The 20,114-nt window shown below is 51.4% G+C and overlaps 5 protein-coding genes across 5 annotated transcripts; 3 read left to right on the top strand and 2 right to left on the bottom strand.

Moving 5' to 3' along the window:
* Positions 1–4,723: 4,723 nt before the first annotated feature.
* MIND_01426100 (uncharacterized protein) lies at positions 4,724–5,937 on the bottom strand (the record flags this gene model as incomplete). Its single annotated transcript, XM_037370643.1, has 2 exons — positions 4,724–5,640; positions 5,691–5,937. 2 exons carry the CDS (start codon positions 5,935–5,937, stop codon positions 4,724–4,726), a joined length of 1,164 nt encoding a protein of 387 aa, XP_037212914.1.
* Positions 5,938–6,669: 732 nt separating this feature from the next.
* Positions 6,670–8,559, top strand: MIND_01426000 (APH domain-containing protein; the record flags this gene model as incomplete). The annotated part of the gene is made up of 3 exons (XM_037370642.1): positions 6,670–6,875; positions 6,937–7,550; positions 7,613–8,559. Exons 1-3 carry the CDS (start codon positions 6,697–6,699, stop codon positions 8,557–8,559), a joined length of 1,740 nt encoding a protein of 579 aa, XP_037212913.1. The 5' UTR covers positions 6,670–6,696.
* A 2,701-nt stretch (positions 8,560–11,260) lies between these two features.
* Positions 11,261–12,831, top strand: MIND_01425900 (Zn-dependent hydrolase oxidoreductase family; the record flags this gene model as incomplete). Its single annotated transcript, XM_037370641.1, has 6 exons — positions 11,261–11,422; positions 11,469–11,739; positions 11,787–11,856; positions 12,017–12,484; positions 12,530–12,637; positions 12,690–12,831. 6 exons carry the CDS (start codon positions 11,261–11,263, stop codon positions 12,829–12,831), a joined length of 1,221 nt encoding a protein of 406 aa, XP_037212912.1.
* Positions 12,832–12,922: 91 nt separating this feature from the next.
* On the bottom strand, positions 12,923–14,173 carry MIND_01425800 (uncharacterized protein; the record flags this gene model as incomplete). The annotated part of the gene is made up of 1 exon (XM_037370640.1): positions 12,923–14,173. One exon carries the CDS (start codon positions 14,171–14,173, stop codon positions 12,923–12,925), a length of 1,251 nt encoding a protein of 416 aa, XP_037212911.1.
* Positions 14,174–14,994: 821 nt separating this feature from the next.
* MIND_01425700 (uncharacterized protein) lies at positions 14,995–15,828 on the top strand (the record flags this gene model as incomplete). The annotated part of the gene is made up of 2 exons (XM_037370639.1): positions 14,995–15,381; positions 15,439–15,828. 2 exons carry the CDS (start codon positions 14,995–14,997, stop codon positions 15,826–15,828), a joined length of 777 nt encoding a protein of 258 aa, XP_037212910.1.
* Positions 15,829–20,114: the final 4,286 nt, after the last annotated feature.

Raw genomic sequence — 20,114 nt, 5'->3', positions numbered from 1 at the left:
CCTCGACGAACCGAAGGCGAAACTCGGAGAGGAACTGGCTCCACCGAGGGAAGGGGAAGGGGTTTTTGCTCCCATGACGCTCTGCCCATTGCTGAGCAGGTCCCTCCGCCATATAGGACATGGCGTAGCGGACGGCCTTTTCTTCGCTCGGCTCTCCGTTAACTACGAAGGCCTCCGGGGCAAGCCGAGCGTAGGTTTTGACCGCGTATAGGAAGGCGGGCCGCGTTTGCGATCTCCGTTAAACGCAAACGGGGGGTTTGGTCGTAAGACCAGTTTTGAGGCGACAGTAATGTCACCAAATAACGCATCCGCGTCGGGGGCATTCGGAGATGCCGAGGCGGTTCGGGAGCTGCCGGAGGTGGTGCGGCAGCGGAAGCCTGGGAAGCAAGGTGGGTGAGGATATTGGTGAGGTTGTCTAGTTTCACCTCAAGTGCGTCCATGCGCGCGTCAGCGTCCGGAGCAGCTCCGGTAGACATAGCGGGCGTAAAGACGACAAGAGCAGAGGAGGAGGGGTCAAGTGGCAGGGGCGGTGACGAGGGGGTACGGACTCGTACTCCGAGCCTGAGTCAGCACCAAACCTGGCAATCTTGACCGGTTAATCCCGTAGAGAGTTTCTTCTGCTGTAAGGGCAACCCTGGAGACTCCGACGAAAGCCTAGCAGGGGAGGATCCAAAGCGTGAATAAGACTACAGGAAATACACGGAGGGACCGACCTAGCAGGGGAGGATCCAAAGAGAAGAAACTCTAAGGGTCCGCCTGCTAGGGCGCCAACTATATACTGGTCGTCCGTAACTGCCGACGTAGAGCGCAGAAGGCCTGAGCGGCGTTGCAGGCTCTGTCCCAAGGTGATCGTTGGGAGGGTCTTGACGGATCGGTGATTGTGCGGGCGAAGGAGGCCGTGGGACGATGGTCGGGGTGGGTCGGAGCGTCCGAGGGGGCGCCGGTCGGATGCGCCTCGGATGCGTTCGGAGGGTCCGAGGGAGGCCGAAGCGGGGGTTCCCCTGACAGCCATCTGTACCCTTACCCCTGTGGCTGTGTACCCTTACCCGCGGGTACGGGTATGGGTTTACCCACGGATGCAGCAGCCTCTAAAGAAGGTGGGTGAGAGATACTACCGGGTTAGTGGCCAGAAAAGTGTGGTAAAAAAATGGAGCACTTAACAAGAATAGAACACAGACCAGCAGGAGCAGCAATCGAGAGAAAAGCCAGCTGAATCAGTAAGCTACGGGTAAGGCTGCCACTGACCCGTACCCGTACCCGCGCGGGTAAATCCCGCGTACCCGCGCGGGTATGGCCTACCCATGCCATTGCCTAGGTGCAGGACAATGCTCTTGCCATTTATCGCCTCCCACTGCCAGTCATGGATCACCATCCTAGCTTCCGTCAGCAAGAAACAGAACCACAATATATTGCTACATGTGAAATATAGCTAGTGTAGTAAAGTTGCAACGTCCTCCTAAATGTAGCCAACTAGCAAAACTTATAGCTCATTGTAGCTAGCCAATAATGTTTATAGCACATTTGTAGCAGTCCATATATTGGCTGCAGTGATATATATATACTTACATATCTTAGTCTAGATTGAATATATCCTCCTATACTTAATGGTACTTGGTGGTCTGCTGTATCACACAAAACACGGCCAACTACTTAAGTACAGGGCTATCTGCGCACGGACCAGTCAGGTGATCAGTCACAGCTGTCACATCACATGCAGATTTTGTATTATTATGAGATGTGGAGTAATTGAACTAGAGTTAATTACCAAGGATGGTATCTATGATGAATGTTTTTATAGTTTCCTGCATAAACTATATGTTCACCCCACTGTACGCCGCTGGCTTGACCTGACATCTAACTCCTAGCCACAGTCCTGGATCTGTGGTGCTTCCGGGCCACGGTTGCTCAATGTCCCCCGGCACCCAGGCGCAGGACCGCCGATGCCCTCAACCCTCTGCATGCTGGACTTCAACCCGCGCCAGATTTCAAGTACTCGGAATGACAGCTGTTCCACCGATGTGGTAGTGCCTTGTGGCCGCCACGTCGACACTGCGGTCACGCACATATCACGCGTCGCGCTTATCGGGCGATAACAGCCACCTCTGATTTACTCGACATTTCAATTCCTATCTCCTCCCTACTCCACAACTATCTCAAAATATCCGAACTCGAAGCTGCCGCTGGACGCACAGAGCTAGTCGGACTGGGTATAAGACTTGGCTTGGTCCCCCAACGTCTTCGCTGAGGGCAGCAGCGCGCATTCCCATTCATCAAAGTCCAAAAATGGTTCTGTGTGGACATGTGGTCAGTGTAGAGCCAGGATCTCTTACACATGGCCAATTTAGTTTTTATTTCATTTGTTTGTACCCCTTCCGATCACATAGTTACGGTCTCAGATTCGGATAGGAGAATCTTATCTTCCTTGCTTCCCTCCTTCATCTCTGAGTTTTGAGCCTGCGTGAGCGAAAGCGCAGAATAGCGAGCGCGAGCCAGGATATATTCACCCAGAGCTGAGTACATTTCACCAAACTACATCCACCATTTTACTCCACCCGCAGCATCAGCTCGATACGACCTTGGCCTCTAAAGTAGTCCTCGCTTGGACTACGTTCGCCTTCTTCACCGAGGGCAGCCTAGTAGTGCCTCGACTGCTCACGTGGTCGATGCGGGCCCTATCGACGATCAGCTGCGCGAGACATGCTTCACGCACTTCGTCGACCCGCTGGTGACAGAGCTAAGGTAGGGGTCGTGGGAACCCTGCACATTTAGTCAGCTGATGGCATCAGCACCGATGCGCCAGCAATAGGTGCAGGGGTAGGACATATAGTGATCCATAAAGTGTGCAGAAATGAAGCTTAGTATAGTCTGAACAAATGTTAGGTCCAATCATTCAATAATATTAAACTTTTATATTCTGCCAGACCCAAGATGATGGCGGTGTGACACATGTGACACCGCTCAAAAGCGTGACAATCACTATCACGTACCACATAAAGTCAACAAGGTTAACATATTTTAACACATTGTGATGACATCTACTATGTAAATCAGCATTAAATTGAATGAAGTCCTGCCTTAGGGTTAAATTACAGCCAAATTCTATCCATTCAGAGCCGTCACACTTGTGATAGCCATATGACACTTGTGACCTCCATGGGGACCACCAAACAATAGCACAGAAGGCAGGAGGGTGTTGTTTATGATGGAATAGTATCTGCCTATTGCATATCTACCTACTACATCCATTATTGCCCTGAAAATAGTAGAAATATCATATTTTTTGTTATGAAAGCTCAAAAGATGGCGCTGATGCCATCATTTGATGGATTACTAAACGTGCGGGGTTCCCACGACCCATACCTTAGCGTATGTCCAAACGACATCCGCGGAGCGCTATACCTGGCATAAAGTATTTTTGAGCGAGCAGTGTGTTATCGGCTTGCGGGTATGTCAAAAATTTCTATTCTAACGTGCATTGATGCTGTTCAACTTGAATGTAGTATGCGACGCAAGCCAGGGAGACAGACATGCTGGATGTCCTGTACTTTGGATAGAGTAGTTAACATTGTTGTCCGGAGGGACGCCGAGCAGCAGCCGGGATCCAACAAGATTAAACACTGTCCATTTTATCCACAAGACAATACTTACTGCGAGTCCTGGTTGAATATCAGGATCAATAAACTAATTTTTGATCCAGACAAGTTCGGTCTTTGTTGATCGTTAGGGTGACCCCAAACATGAATGTGAGTCCAAGTCGGAGTCTGATTCTGTAGGTAGTGTAGCGAAATCCAGGTCAGACTCAGAGTCAGACTTCGGTGCACTGAGTGAGCCAAAGTGGTTACTCTTATGTTATCGTGTGAATGTATGCACATGTTTGGCATCAGCTTTAGCAATTTATTTACTCCACATTTCCACTTTTGGGACCACTGCTGTTAAAACCCTAATTTGGTAAGAAAAGCTGTAAAGTCTAATTGGGACACAAAGCTGTAAAATATCAAGTACCATAAACAAGTCCCACAAGGTCACAGGCAATATCTCCTAATACTTGTTTGATTGCAATGATCTAATCTTGGTGATTTCCGTTCCACAACCAAAGATACTTGAGTTCTTGGGGGCTGATGAAAGCAACTTATTCAGATCACCAATTGTTGATGATATCAGTAATCTAAGGCCATTTGTGATGTTGTTCTTGGCTGCAATATCAGTATACTGTAGTAATTAGACCACAAGTTCGCGTAATGCGTAATCAGGCCAAAAAAACATAGCGTTAAAATTCGCCTAAAATCAAAAGAAAATTTTTCAGCCCTCTCGGGCATTAAAAAAATCAAAATTGATGAACTTATGGTCTAATTACTACAGTAGAGGGCATGCAGACCTTGATATTTCATACACTTATGAATAAAATTCGCACATTCAGTCTACAAAAAATTGTGAAACAACATTTGAAGCTGGGGCGTAGCCCCAGCCTGTCTAGTTGTATTTAGACAAATTGCTGCTTAGATTGACAATTGAATGCCATATTTATTTCTCACAATCAACATACATGATACACCACAATTTTTGTTTCTTGATGATAAGGATGATACATACAATTCTATTAATTACGACAAGATAGGTAGATGGTAGCAAGTCTACGCAAGTCTACGAGGACAAGAAGGACAGCCTGAGGAGAGCAACAACAAGAAAGAGCGTATGGATGTCTACGGATGATCTATAGATGTAGTCAGTCTGAGCCAGCGAGCGGGGCTGGACATGTCGCGGGCGGCGCCGGGAACGCGTCGAGCAGCGAGAGCGACACCGAGCGGGCGGAGACAGAGCGCGCCTCGGGGTCTGGCCGCGCAAGCAAGGGCGAGGGCGGGCGGCTGTAGGGGTGCGCATGCGTCGGCGGCGAGAGGAAGAAGCTGTCCGTGTCCGAGTCGTCCGCGTCGACGGGGCGCGCGCCAGGGATGCGGAGGAGCGGGAGCGGGGGGAGCGCGGCAGCCGGGGGAGGGCCGATTCCGTGGTGCTCCTTCTGCTGGGGCAACGGCAACGGCAACGGCAACGGCAACGGCAGCGGCGGGAGCGGCCCGCTCGGGACGGGCTTCGGTGGGGGCAGGGCCACGAGGGAGCCGTTGCCCAGACGCATTGCGAGCGGCATCTGACGCGGGGGCGTCGTTTCGCCGGTCGCGGAGGTCGGCGTTGGCGGGGTGCTTGTACTGAAGGATGAAACCGTCGAAGGAGAGGAGAGCGGACTTGCAGCGGGAGTGGTGATGAGCAGCGGCGTGGATGTTTTGCGCGCCAGTCGCAAGGGCTGGGTCGATTCGTCCGGGATGCTATGATCGTCATCCGGTATTGTCCACGGCCCCGCCTCGGCACCCAACAGCGCACTCAGGTTCTTGTGCCGATACACAGCAGCTGGCGCAGTCGACGGTCTTCTCCGCGGTCGTTCGCGGATTGTGATTCTGGCCTCCTTTGGCTGGGGTGCGGAATCTTCGACACGTTTGCGACGGAACGACAGCTTGCGGGGGGTGGTCGGGGAGGGAGGCTGTTTCGGCGGGACAGGCGGGGGCTGGGAACGAAGGCCAGCGTCGGCAGTTGACGGGCGGCGCCGTAGGGAGGGGCGGAGAGTGGTCTGGCGGTGGGCGAGCGAGTGAGAATGGCCTGTCGCACCGATAAGTCTGGTTTCGACACCACCAAATGGGATTACTCACCTCCTGTTCCAGTCATGGCCAGCGCCGCGAAGGACGACGAGAAGCGCAGCTCGGGAATACGGTACTCGCTATCCGCCCCGCCCATCGCTGCCTTCAAGTGGTGTCCCTCTTCGCCCTTATCCTTCCTCACGAGCCCCGTCGCTCGCTGTCTCAGGCGGTCAAACACTGCTTTTGCTCGGCCACGGGTAGGCGATGGCGGGCCGCCATTGCCCTCAGCCATTAATGCATACGGGTGGGAGTCACCCATAGGTTGTGGTTGGAGGGAAAAAAGAGAGACGCGCGCCTGACAGTGGGCAGCGAGGAAAAGAAGGCGAAGCACAGAAGTCGAAGGGAAAAGGGGGGACGAAAAAGGCGGACGTGAGGCATGAGGCGCTGGCGGGTCTTATGCGCTTGCCCATTACGTGTAAAGGCACGGCCAGCCGCCAAATTGTGCAGATGCGTACCGCGCATTATGCCGTCCCATGTCGTATTTCATTGTCGTTTCCGCGGATGTGCGACAGCGCGTAACACGCACCGTGCGAATGAGCGCGGGGAAACCCCCTTTGGCGGTCACCGTTGCGCAATGCGGGTCTGGCAGGCGCGTGAGCTGGATGGTGTAGAGCGAATTCGATGAGTGACCTGGTGCGAAATGACGGTTGTGGCGTCAGGCTCGTGGGCAGCTTCTCTCTGCGCACGGCAATAGGCTTTGCGCGGATGCAGTTCCCTTACCAGGACCACGTTGTCGGCAGGAAACCGGAAATGGAAGTGTCTAGCCCAGAACGGTTAAATCGATTACCGGGACGACTGACACGCACTTGTTCGACGAGCCACGATTCAGCGCCATCCACGTCTCCGCATTCCAGTAGCATCTCACCGGCCTCACCGGCGAGGAACGCAGTCGTTGTCGTCGTGGTCGTAAAAAGAGCCACGCAAGCGCTGAGTCAGCATGACGTGATCACTGATCGTCGCCATCAACAATCTGTTGCTTCTCTTCCCCCACCACGACCTCAATTCAGCCTACTTCGCTATGCTTGGCCTTGGGAGGGCGAGCTCCGTCGTCTTTAACAAGTTCAAAGCTCCCGCTTCTCCCCAACCGTTATTCTCTTCCCTCCGGAGCTCCATCTCCACAACCCGTTCGCCGCCACGTCGCGCCTTGTCCACCGAGTCTCTAGACGACCTCTACGACTATACTTCTGGGCGTTGGGTGTAAGTCTCACAAGCGTTGTTTTGGCGCATGGATATCTGACATGTCATCTCTATCGTTCAGCTACAACGACGCTCTTCGTCACAAGGAGCGGAGGGTTGCCTTCGATGTCGACGGGTTGTGTCGACTTGCAGCCGAGTCTATTCATCAAAGTCCTACGGATGTCGTCACCATATCCAAGCTCGCTGAGGGCGGGTTCAACCGCACCTTCGTCATCGGTCTGCACGATGGTCGGCAGTTGGTTGCCCGGGTTCCCTACCCCATGACGGTCCCTGACTACTACGCCGTCGCCAGCGAGGTGGCCACTATCGAGTACCAGCGGTCCTGCGGGATTCCTGTCCCTGAGATATATGGTTACTCGGCGGACTCGAACAACGTCGCTGGAACCCCGTACATTCTTATGGAGTTCGTTCACGGCCCGAAGCTCAGCGAGATCTGGCCCAGCCTCGGGGACGAGCAAGTCATCTCCGTCGTCCGCCAGCTCACTCAGATCGAATCACGCATGATGTCACAGCCATTCCCTGCTGGCGGGAGCCTGTACTTCACAGAAGACCTCGAGAAGGTTGCCCCAGGGATGGGCGTGCCTCTGGAGGACAAGCGTTTCTGCGTCGGGCCGGACACGAAGTTGGCGTACTGGTATGGCAGACGGGCAGGCCTCGACGTCAATCGAGGACCATGTATGCTGCTCTCCGCCTCTTCAACTTTATTATTACGCCCTCGAACTAACTTGTATCGATAGACAATAGCGCCGAAGCAGCTCTCGCAGCAGCGGCGCAGAAGGAGATTGCCTACCTAAAACGCTTCGGACAACCGCTCCTGCCGTTGCGGCGCGAAAGGCGGCCTAGCTACAAGTACCAGCAGCAGTCTCCGTCGGATCACATCGAGAACTTGGAGCGGTACCTCAGCATCACGTCGTCGCTTGTTCCTAAGGACCCCGCTTTAAGTCGGTTCTGCATCCGCCATCCAGACCTCCAGCCGAACAACATCTTTGTGTCATGGTCGCCCGACCCGGGCTTCGACTGCAAAATTGTCAGCGTGTTCGACTGGCAGCATACCTCTATTCTACCCGTGTTTCTCCTCGCCGGTATTCCTGAACGCCTCCAGTACCACGCAGATGGCGCGTCGCAGTCTATGGCGCCGCCCTCTCGACCGGAGAACCTCGACAAGATGAGCGAAGGTCGGCGAGCCCGCGAGGAATATCACTACCGTTGTCGCCTCGTTCACTATCTCTACATCACCAACACGAGGGAGTGCAACCCGCTTCACTACGCCGCCTTTACAGACCGCCTGTGCGCGCTCCGTAGGCGACTCTTCCTGTACGCTGGTGGCCCGTGGGAGGGTGAGACTTTCGACCTGAAGGCTGCGCTTATCCAGGCCACGAACAAGTGGGAGGAGCTTACGGGTGGAGGCGTGCCGTGTCCCCTCAAGTTCGACTCCAAGGACTTGGAGAAGACGGCGAGGGTTGGCAAAGAACTGCGCGAAGCGACCACGGGCTTCGACCGCTTACAGTCCGTGCACGACGTCGGGGAGGAGGGCTGGGTACTGGTTGAGGACTACGAGCGTGCCGTGGCTTTCTTCAAGCAGTTCAAGGAGGAAGCGTTCGCCGGGGCTCAGTCAGCGAGGGAGCGGGAGGAGGTTATGGGTCACTGGCCGTGGGACGACATGGACGAGGATATGTATATGTAAGGACGGGTACAAATATTAAATATATTATTCTAGATTATATTCTGAGTATAATAAATTAAATATAATTTTAATACTTATACCATGTGACATTGCTAAATTGTTAATACTAGGACACCGGGGTTTCTGCCAAAAAATAGGCCCTGAAGTAGGATTAAATTATGACAAATAAAATGTATATTTTCTCAACTTAGAACAATAATAAATAAAACTCCAGGAAAATAGACTTGCTTTGTAAGGAATTGGGACATATATTAAGTTATCAGATTGGACTGAACCCAGACACTGCAGGAGTTCGGGAATAAACGGCCCCCGTTTCGATTGATTATATGGCTAAAATCAATGTACCAAAAAAAGATTTTTTTTATACCTCTATTTGTGCCAAAAAAGGTTCACTTATATGATCCAGGGCCCTGATATATGTTATATAAGGGCATATTCACCATATCAGTGCATTTTTTTTTGGCACAAATAGAGCTGCAAAAAAATTATTTTTTTTGATACATTGATATTAGGTGTATAATCGATCGAAACGGGCGCTGTTTATTCCTGAACTCCCGCAGTGAGAGCCAATATCAGCTGACAATTTTGTGGCAATGATTTGCAACAAATAAATGCACCAAATATGTTACAAGATTTAAAACTATATATATCAAAATCTAGGCCAGCACCAAAGTGTAGCTAATATATCAGAAATAAGTGACAAATTGCCATTATATATGACAAATCACCCTTGTATATAACAAATTAGGGAAATAATAATGTGACACTATTTCTCTGACAGATATTTGGGCTTGAATAATGTGCTACAAAACATGGTCAGCAATGGGGTAGCCATTATTATGTATGTGATATTTGATACCATGATATAGAACTGGATTTCTTGTAAATCAGATACAATTTTTGCAGCTACTATTGCATATTAATCAAAGGAGCAAAAAAGGCCATTGTTTTGGACCATTATTTCTTATATATAAATCCTGCTTAGGGGACTGTCAGGGGAAGTTACGGACGACCAGTATATAGTTGGCGCCCTAGCAGGCAGACCCTTAGAGTTTCTTCTCTTTGGATCCTCCCCTGCTAGGTCGGTCCCTCCGTGTATTTCCGTAGCTTTTATTCACGCTTTGGATCCTCCCCTGCTAGACTTTCGTCAGAGTCTCCAGGGTTGCCCTTACAGGGACCATTTTTTCGGCTAAATACTGGTGTTGTGGGCAAATACTGCAGTAATAGTGATGGTGTGCAGCGAATATCCGTTTTGGGCCAGACTTTGATCCTCCGTGATTCTCGGAGGCCTGCATTCAACTGCACCGCTGGCCACCTTTTTTTTTTGATGGGGTAGAGAATTTGTGAGGGTGGCTTATGCTAGCCATAGGCTTTCCTATACTGTACTATTTCGATTAATTGTCTGCGGCATGTAACGTGTAACGCGAACTGTCCGCCGGACAAGGTGTCCGGATTACCATAAAAGGCAAGTCCGGCGTCAGCCAGAACGAAAAATTGCCTTTTTAGGCCTGGATTTGATGGAAAATCGGACTTGAACGCGTAACAGCGGTCGCAGGTGTCCCGCGCCGAGACCGCGTGTAATGCGTACGCCGTAATGCGGACAATTAATCGAAATAGTACAGTAATGATTGCACTTTGCTCCCTCCCCTCCCAGTTCTATTACAGAGCCACCTTGGGCCTTGGCAATAGAGATTTTTAAGCTTGATTTTGTTTATTAGATTAAATGCACATGGTGAAAAATAGTTGTGTCATGCATAGTTGGTAAAGAGTCTAAGCTACAGCCTAACTGCCATATATACTGACCACCAGAGGTTCCAAAAAGTGAGCTGGATGGCCGCTGAATCAAGGAGATGTGACGGTGACCGGTCTCGGACCGGGCGAAGCCCGGTCGAAAAAAATCCCGATTTTGGTTCAGTATTTGCCATCACCCAGTCCCGTGAGCGACAGAATATTCCAAAACGGAAACTCTTGCCAGTATACATACTGTCACACGCACATGTGTAATGTGTCACACATTAAACGGCGCGCTGCAGGCGCCGCCCAGACAAATAGATATTTGAGAATAGCATATTTTGCATGTAGGAAGAGCATGAATATATTTACTTGAGGTGTGGCTACCTCTCTCTTTCTCTTTCCTCCCTCCTTCCTTTTTGGGATTATTTTTTTTCTTCTTCCGGATGCCCACAACACCAGTATTTTGCCATTTTTTCAGCTGAAACCTGTGACTTCATGATATAACCATGATGACGGTGATCGGCTCGACCAGATATCGCCGGCTGACATCGGCCAAGGCGGGAGGGCGGACCGGAGCCGGCGTCCGTGTCCGTGACTTGGCGTTGCGTTTGGACCGACATAGGAATCAGGATACTTGGGCCGGAGCATTTATTCTTGCTCGTTTGTTATATTGGGACTCTCTGTCGCTCTCGCATTTGGTGTCTTTCGAAATGCTCTCCCGCTTGCACACCACGGCCTCCGATCTACCTATCTCGCCGTCGTTCGCCCACCGATCGGCGACGCACTGATCTCGGAGTCCTTCCGCTGACGTCACGCCTACCACGTCACCCGGCCCGTCACACGTCACCCTGCTCTCCTGTTCTTCCCGTCCATGTGCCCCTTTTACCGTCATACATAAGACTTCTCTCCGTCTTGCCTACCGACTTTCACGACTCACGACCCCACGCTCAACCCTTTACGCCCGAGAATGCCCATTGAAGTGACCGAAACTGCGACCCAGGCCGCCGCCCGCGAGGAGCGCGCGAAGGCAGGCAGGCCTGCACATTGGCTGAATGACGCGGGCACGCACTTTCACAACCCATGGCCGAGCTTCCGCGAATCAGTAACAAACCTTTCCGACGTTGGCGGGGTGCGTCCCTCATTTCCCATCGAGTTCTCCTCCTTAATCCTGGCAGATAATCGGGACCTTCGCACAGGCCATCTTCTGCCCACAGTCGACAGCCCGCAAAGACGAAATCCCGCGTTTCGTGCCAGACTGGGCCGAGTTCGCGCCAGAGAACGACAAGACCCGGGGAAAGGTGCGGGCCACGTGGCTCGGCCATGCGTGCTTCCTTGTCGAGCTACCCGCCCCCGTGGCTGGCGCGCGGGGGCCAAGAATCCTCTTTGACCCGGTGTTCAGCGATCGATGCTCGCCGAGTCAGATTATGGGGCCGAAGCGGTATACCAGTATGTGTTCAACGAAGAAGGAGACCATGAGGGCTGACCAACGACAGAGCCGCCGTGTAAGCTCGATGAGGTACCCGAGTTTGACGCAATCGTCATTTCGCACAATCACTATGACCAGTGCGTGTTGCCTTTTCTTCTCGTGGTCTCCTTCCTCCTCCATTCACATATGTACTTTATCCATTCTCCATTGCTTCTCCATAATCTCCCTCGCTTCCACATTTCTGTGATCTCCTTTCGTTTATCACCATATTTTGCTCAATTCTCACTATTGCCACAGTATGGACACCAACTCGCTCAAAGTCCTCCTCTCCCGCCCCTCTGCGCCACACGTCTTCGCGCCTTACGGAGCTGCCAACCAGTCCTACTTCCGGAAACTGGGTGTGCCGGCCAACCGCACCCACTGCCTCGACTGGTGGGACGCGCGGCGCGTCACGACAACCCTCCCCTCCGATAAGGCGGCCAGCATCGCGTTTGACGTCACATGCACTCCGGGACAGCACTTCACGGGTCGCGGGCTGCACGACCGTTGCCACACGCTCTGGGCTGGCTGGGTTGTCGAGTCAGCGCCCGGGCCCGACGACAAGAAGGTGAAGACAACGGGCAAGGTGTACTTCGCGGGCGACACTGGCTACCGCTCGGTTACCTCGGACACGGATGACGGGCCGGACGACCTCCCCGTCTGTCCTGCGTTCAAGGAAATCGGCGAGCGCTGGGGCGGGATGGATCTCGCGCTGATTCCCATTGGGTGCGTGTTGCAGTTGTTTGGTTGAAGTTGACTCAAGCGGTATAGCGCTTACACGCCCCGATCCTTCCTGTCGCCTGTGCACAGCGCGCCGCGGGATAGCGTCGCGATATTCAAGGACGTCAAGGCGCGGCGCGGCCTGGGCATGCATTGGGGGTGCGTTCCTCCTCCCCTTTCCCTCTCTCCCCGTTCTTATCCGTCGTCGCAGCACGTGGCTCCTCGGCGCGGAGCAGATCCTCGACCCACCGGAGAAGCTCGCGGAGGAGGCGCAGAAGGCCGGGCTCAAGGAAGGTGCGTTCACGGTGTGTGGCATTGGCGAGACCGTGCTCGTGGATGCTGGCGGGAAGTAATGTTTTGTTGAAGAACTTAAATGTATGGTTCGCTATCTTCTTATCAAATAGTTGTGCTCAGAAACGATAATCTGCTCCCCAAGAGGCGGTCTCAAAAAACCACACATGTCACCCGGGACATCAAGATTTCAGCCTCTCTCTCGTCGACCTCCTCATCGAACTGCAGCCGTATCCGACTCTTGGACCCCGCCAATCGCGGCATTCTGCTGGCTATATAGCTGGCGAAGTTTAACTGCGTTTCAGAAGCCTCCTCGTGTCCCGCTGGTGGGTGCGTGAAGCTGAGGGCGACAAGGCTTGGGAGCGCGGCTACGACCAGCGCGTCGTCGAGTGCTGCCCACGATGCCACAGACGTCGCCTCGAGCCTGTGACGCTGTATACAGTCGTCGATGGTGATGCGTTCAAGCACGGAACGGTGTGCTTGCGGTGCCTGAGAGCCGAGAAATGCAGCCGTCCATTCGAGTGTGGTAGCTAGTTCTCCCACGCGGACACGCAGTGTGCGTAGCAGCGGAAACGAGGCAGCTGTGAGTGGCGTATTCTTGTCGTGCTCGAGACGGAGGCCATCGTCCAAGTGGAGCCGAAGTTCCTTGACTGAGCACATCGCAGCTCTGACCAAGGCACCCAATGCATCCTCTATCGGCCTATCAATGCAGTAGATATTCAGCTCCAGCACCACAAGCGTGTCCAGCGCATCGCGAGAGAGGAGCCATTGCGAGATGGGCGCAAGTGCTTGTGCCTCGCACGCAATCCGCAAAACTTGTAGGTGCATTCCGCTCGGTGTGCTCCCCAATACGGACGGAATCGCCACGTGAATGTCCTCCCATGTCCACTGGTTCGGCTTGTTGGCCCTGATCTCCAGGCTCTCCAGAGTATCGCACGCGTCGAGCAGTGCCGACCAATAGGGCAGCGGGTACAACCGAGCGAATGTCAGCTCCAGTGTCCGTAAGCCGCGCATGCCCTCGCGCAGCGCTGTCAGCTGCGATGTGTCTAGCTGTCGGAAGCCGAACGGGTCCCCATGGCTTGTCAGCCCCCGGAGATTGCGGCACAGTGTGAAATGCTCGGATGGGAGGGGAATCGGGAGCGCGTCGGAGTCTGCATCGTTTACGAGCGGCATGTCGATCTCCAGCTGCTGGATGTATGATGCAACGAGGGGCGAAGACTGGAGCAGCACCGCGAAGGCAGCAGTGTTGTCTTGCGTAAGCCGGACATGACGGAAGCGGGTTGCCCGTGCCCAGGGAGTGAAGGAAGGATGAATCAGCGCAGCGATGCGCAGGCTGGATGCATCGCGGAGAAATGCGACGATGTGCGCGATGACCTCGCCAGGGAGAGCAGCCACGTCCGCCATGGTCGAGATGGTGGTTCGGAGCAAAAGAAGCTGATCGCGTAAGGTGTGACACGTGATGCAGCTTCTTTTGCTCATCGACAACTCATCGATGTGATGAGGTGTTCCCACATTATCTTCTTCTTCTTCTTCTCGCCATGTCGCTGCCCCCCGCTTTTCCGGTGCCTCCCTCCGCCTCCGACCTGCGCAAAGAGCTAGCGCACATCGATTCAGAGATCGCGGATCTTCGTGCCTCTCTGCGGAGATCCCTGGACACTCGCCGTCACATTGTTTCCAAACTGCAAGATATCACCTACGACGACATCCTCACCATCCCATCTGAGATTACAGCCGAGATCTTTGGACACTGTGTTGAAGAGGTCACCATAGGCCACACCTTCAGTGATTTTCATGCCCCACTTGTGTTATCATCGGTTTGCCGTCATTGGCGACATGTGGCACTTGGGCTTGCTCGAATCTGGTCATGCATCAAGCTCACGGCACCACGCCACAAGCAACTTGGATATGAGCAATTTCTTCAATTATGCTTGGTCCGATCAGGCATGCACCCGCTGGAGCTGTTTATTGATGAAACTGTAAGGGGAGCATGTGATGTGACAGCTGTGACTGATCACGTGACTGGTCCGTGCGCAGATAGCCCTGTACTTAAGTAGTTGGCTGTGGGGCTGTTCCCCCGGCTTTGGTATCAACTAGGCACCTGGACCCTCATCCCCTGACAGCATACCAAAGCCTCTACATCGACTCTGGCACTCTTCTAGCCCCAGTTGATCCTCTCTATCTCCTATATTCGTCCTCACCCTACTGTGCTTGCCTTCTCTCCTCCAATGACGACTCCTGGCGTCCCTGTCGACCTGTATTCGTACTGCCTGCTCCTGCAGAGCGAAATTACTCGCCTCACCGACCGTCTCGACCGTCTTGAGTATGGTACGCCTGCTCCACCCCCTGCTCCCCCTTCCCCTGGTCCTACATTCCACGGTGTCTGGGACGGCAGTCGCTGGGTTCTTCCAACAATCCCGGCCCCTACCCCTGCCGTCATCGCTGCGGCCCACACTTCCATACCACTTGCCGAAACCTTCCCCCCTACTGCGCCCGACACTGTCACGCGCTTCTCTTGTACGCTTGTGGTGCCTGACTCGGCTGTCGGGCATATCGTGGGTCGTGGCGGCAAGGGTCTCCACCAAGCTCATGACACTTCTGGTGCTCAGTTGCGCGTACTCTGATCGCCTGCGCCTGGCGAGCGCCGGGTCTCTATCCGGGGAACCGACCAGCAAATCGGTGAAGCGCTTATTGCGCTTGGGAAACGGTTCATGCGTAAGCGTGTCCGTGCGAAGAAGCAACGTCAGCCACCGTCTGCTGAGGGACCTGCTCCCCCTCCTCCTGTCGCGCCTGTGCCTGCGTCCCACGCCACTAAGATGGATGTCGACCGTGCTCCGCACCGCTCGTCCACTGTGCCCCGTGGTCAGTCTCAGGTGCCCCGCGCCCCACTGCCGCACGTCCTGCCGCTCATCCGAGGGCTTCGACTGCCGCCCGGCGGGCCAGCTGGGCATTCGCGACTGTCTTCTCCCCTTCTTCCCGTCTACCCTACCCCGTCAGCCCGCCGCCGCCACTACCCAACCTATACGGGCCGCGGCTTCCACTCTCCCTACTCCCCAGCCTAACCCTACTCCCTTCGCACCCTCGGTGGCTATGGGAACTCCGTCGACGTTTACCCGAGTCTCGCATACCCAAGGCGCCTCTCCCATGCGGATGGATACCAGTGTGGCTTCCACTCCCATGCAGATTGACGCGGTAGCGCACGGTCGGCAGCGCAATCGACAGACGGCCCAACGAGGGGGCGTACCTGCGCAATCATCGCGTGTTATAGGCGACAACCTCTATTTCCCTGGCGACCCCGAATACGAGTTTGCAGAACCCTACACTCCGCCTATCCGTCGAGGCGACGGATCTTGAGGAGGGGTTGGTGTAAGGGGAGCATGTGATGTGACAGCTGTGACTGATCACGTGACTGGTCCGTGCGCAGATAGCCCTGTACTTAAGTAGTTGGCTGTGGGGCTGTTCCCCCGGCTTTGGTATCAACTAGGCACCTGGACCCTCATCCCCTGACAGAAACAAAACTTTTTTCTGGCGTTATTTCTTTTCCAGGTGCAGTGGAACGGATAGTAAAATACTCTAGCTCCTTTGATATTCTTGCCCAGGAGGAACTATCACTTCCAGGATTGAAAAACCACCTAACTGGATTGAAGCACCTCTCCCTCAGGCATTATGATCCTGACATGGATTGGTTTCTAGGCTCAGCACCAAGCATACAGATACCAGTTACTCTGTTTGCGGATACACCATTACTTTATGAAGTACAGCTGTCATACATTGTTCAGTCCCAGATTATCCTTCCCTGGCATCAAATTCGTGTTCTTGGCCTCTCTAATATCAGTGCTATGGAAATATACAGCATTCTGGATAATATTCCATTGTTAGAAAGTCTTGATATTTCTATATGGGAGGCTGATCCTTGGCGCAATGTAGTGACAGATTCAACTCCTCCTCCTCTCACACTTGAACATTTGAACACCCTCTCTATCTTCTATAACCCTCAAGGAAAATATATATGGACAAATGACTACATGTTTCCTGCACTTCAGAACCTCTCTATAGGAGGACTAGCCTGTGATGCATTTCCACACCTGGAAGAGTTCCTAAGCCGCTCACAGTGTACATTACAGTCAGCTATACTTACAGCAGATCGCCAATGCTCATGCACCAGTATTTTTTCCCTTATTAGTGCCATGCAGCCTGTGCACTTCCTCAAAATTGTTGACATTTCAATTGATGATGCCCGGGACTTTCTCAAAAACTTGGCAGGTGCACTGTGGGACCATTTGTCAACTCCCTTTCAAAATCTACAAACCCTGTGTCTGGAGGTGGCATGTGAGGTCCTTCCTCTTGCATCCCTCCATGACTTGATCTCTATTGTGAAAGAGGAAACTCAAGATCCTCCATTGGCACTGCAGGAAATCAGCTTTTAATACAACTGGTTGTTTTTGTACACAACTTGCAACTTTTCATGCACAACTTCATGGCTGACAACTATTACTCCCTGCAGCAACTTGACAGGAACAACTTGCAACTTTGAACTCCTTATTGCAACTTTGGACATGCAACTTACAACTTTAGAAAAGCATGTGCAACTTGCAATCTCTTACATTGCAACTTACAACAAGCCTGGTGCAACTTTCTTTAAACCTTGACTCTGATATAAACGGAAGTGAGGAATTTCTGGCAGAAAGTTTATTTATCTATTAATATAATATGAGAGTTCAATCAGATCATTAAATTTATTTCCATCATTAATTGGAATCTCCTGGGAGTCAATAAGAAACAAGGACAAAGCCTATACACAGTCAATTTTCTGTGTTTGTATGGTTCATTTATGGTTCAGTTAGCTAGTAATTTGTTTTGTTAGATTGATCATGTCAGGTGAGAGTGCCTTGTAAATAGTCAGAAAATGCAACAAATGTCTGCCAGCTCTTTCTGAATGTGTCAGATGAACCCCTGTTCCAATCACCACTACTACCCAGTAGTTGTAGTCATACTCAGAGTAACAATCACTCTTGGTGTAGCAGCAGCATAGTATATAGTCAACTATCTATAGCGGGTGCACCTTAGTTTGTATAAAAATAAATTCTTGATAGTGTGACAACTGAAATTCCCTGGCTTTTAATTCCTGTAATAAGACATATGGAGGATAAATTACTGTCTCTACTAAATTAAAACTTGTCTTAATTGTAATATATAATATGAAAGTTGTAGTTGTGGCAGAAGATTCTACAGCCAATCACTTTGAAGTTGTTCTGCATATTGAAAACCTGCAACCAACAAATTTAAAGTTGTAGTTGCTCTAGAAGGAAGTTGCTATGTGAAAAGTTGAGGTTGTAGTTGAGAAAATGAAAGATGTTGTTGTAAATTACAAGATGTATTGATCCCTCTGGCAGTTCTTTGAGCTGGAAACACATTGCTTGAAGTTGTATATAAAAAGTCTGAAAAAAAGAGTTGAAAGTTGTGAAAAGCTTTTGATACAGTATACCGTCCATATCAGCAATTCCCCAAGTGGTGAATAATTGTTGGTGAAGGGGGTGAATAATTGTGAAGTCCAAGACAAATTTTCACTAAGTCCAGCATGTAGGGGTGAATAAAGGTGAATAATATAATCCAGGCCATTTTCACCAAGTCTTTTGGAGTCACACTATGTGACATGTGACACAACATCCCCAAAAGGAACTTTTGTCAATAGATAGTAGAGCTGGTAGTTTTAGTGACTATGGTTGTATACTGCAACATAGAGTGATACGTGATAAATTTCCAAAAAAGGAATTTTTTGCTATTGGACAGTGCAGTCATCAGAGAATGCCATTCCCTAATTTCAATGAAAACCTTCAATTTCACTTTACATTGTCATGAATTGATGCACTGCATCATAAGATCAGCAATTATTCAAGAAATATTCTTAACCATGAAAAATTATATTGAATGACTTAAACGTAGTTACCACTACTCATTGGTAGCTTAACATTAACTGGTCTGGGGATTGTCAGGCTTGAGAGAAACCAATTACATCTGTACTACTGTTTTCTACTCAAGGACTTGTAGTAGCCACTAAGGTAGAGATTGGAGTCATTCTCAATGTTCCAGTAGTCATGACTGCATTTGGGTTTGTGAACAAGGGGATTGGTATTTTACCTGGTGCAATGAGTGGCTGTACTATTATTTTGTCAGCACAAAAGATTATGACTGATATATGGATATATATACCACAGTATGCTTTCCTAAGGAAATATTTAGTTATATGCTCTTTTGGTACCACACCACTAGAATTAACATACCCTATAATCAGATTGCTGCAACTATCATTCACTTGAGGGTTGATTGTCTGAAAGTCAGATAATGTAATGCCATCTTAGTGATAACTATAATTAATATACAGAAAGAGTGAACATAGTGGGCTACTTACTGCTCATCAGAAGCCTTGGGCACAAGTCTCCAGACTGGATGGTATACCACTTGCTACAGGCGGATGTGGTGCCATCAGGAGTTGACGTGGGTGGAGCACTAAAGCTTCAGTTAACAGGAATACCTAGCTTAAGAAGACAAACATTGTTGCTGTTGGGGCTGACTAGGGAATGGCACGGGTATACCCACGGGTATCCGAGGGCCTACCCGCACCCGTACCCGCACAGCCACAGTACTCATACCCGCGGGTACGGGTATGGGTTTACCCATGGTTTGGGCAGGCAGGGAGGAAGAGACAGCTTGGTTATTGTCCGGAAGGTGGGATAAAAATGCTGCGCAAGAGCAGAGTCGAACGCAGAGCATCTTGGACACCAGAAGGGAGAAAAGCCAGCTGAGTCATCAAGCCACGGGTAAGCCTGTCGCTGACCCGTACCCGTACCCGCGCGGGTAAACCCGCGTACCCGCGCGGGTATGGCCTACCCGTGCCATTGCCTAGGGCTGACTGCGTTGGGATAGCACTGCCACCATCATTGCCGACAGCTGCAGCTCCCCCTGGTGGACTGTATACCTGGATCAGCTACAAAAGAAGAACTAGTAGGTAATTTATCATACCTACGGCAAATTTTCATATCTTGCCCAGATGCACTCCGCCGACTAGGACCAAGCTTACAAATCCGATCCAGACTTGGATTCCATGCCACCAGCTGTGCAATGCTTATCTTGGATGTTCCTGAAGGAAGGATATTGTTGTTGATATCTTGCACAACATCCACACAGCTTTGAGCAGCAAGCATGGTGTATGTTGTGCATGGGCTGGGGATACAAAGAACCCGGGAGGGTGCTACACCTGTGAGACATGCAGATGGAGTGATCCAGGGATTCAGTGCAAGGATATCAAGATAGCTGACTGAGTATGCAGCAGTTATTCCTTCACAAGACA

This window comes from Mycena indigotica (assembly GCF_014461135.1).
Source record: "Mycena indigotica strain 171206Taipei chromosome Unknown Mind.scaff0020, whole genome shotgun sequence".
Classification (NCBI taxonomy): Eukaryota; Fungi; Basidiomycota; class Agaricomycetes; order Agaricales; family Mycenaceae; genus Mycena; species Mycena indigotica.
This window is presented reverse-complemented; position numbering and strand designations above follow the sequence as displayed.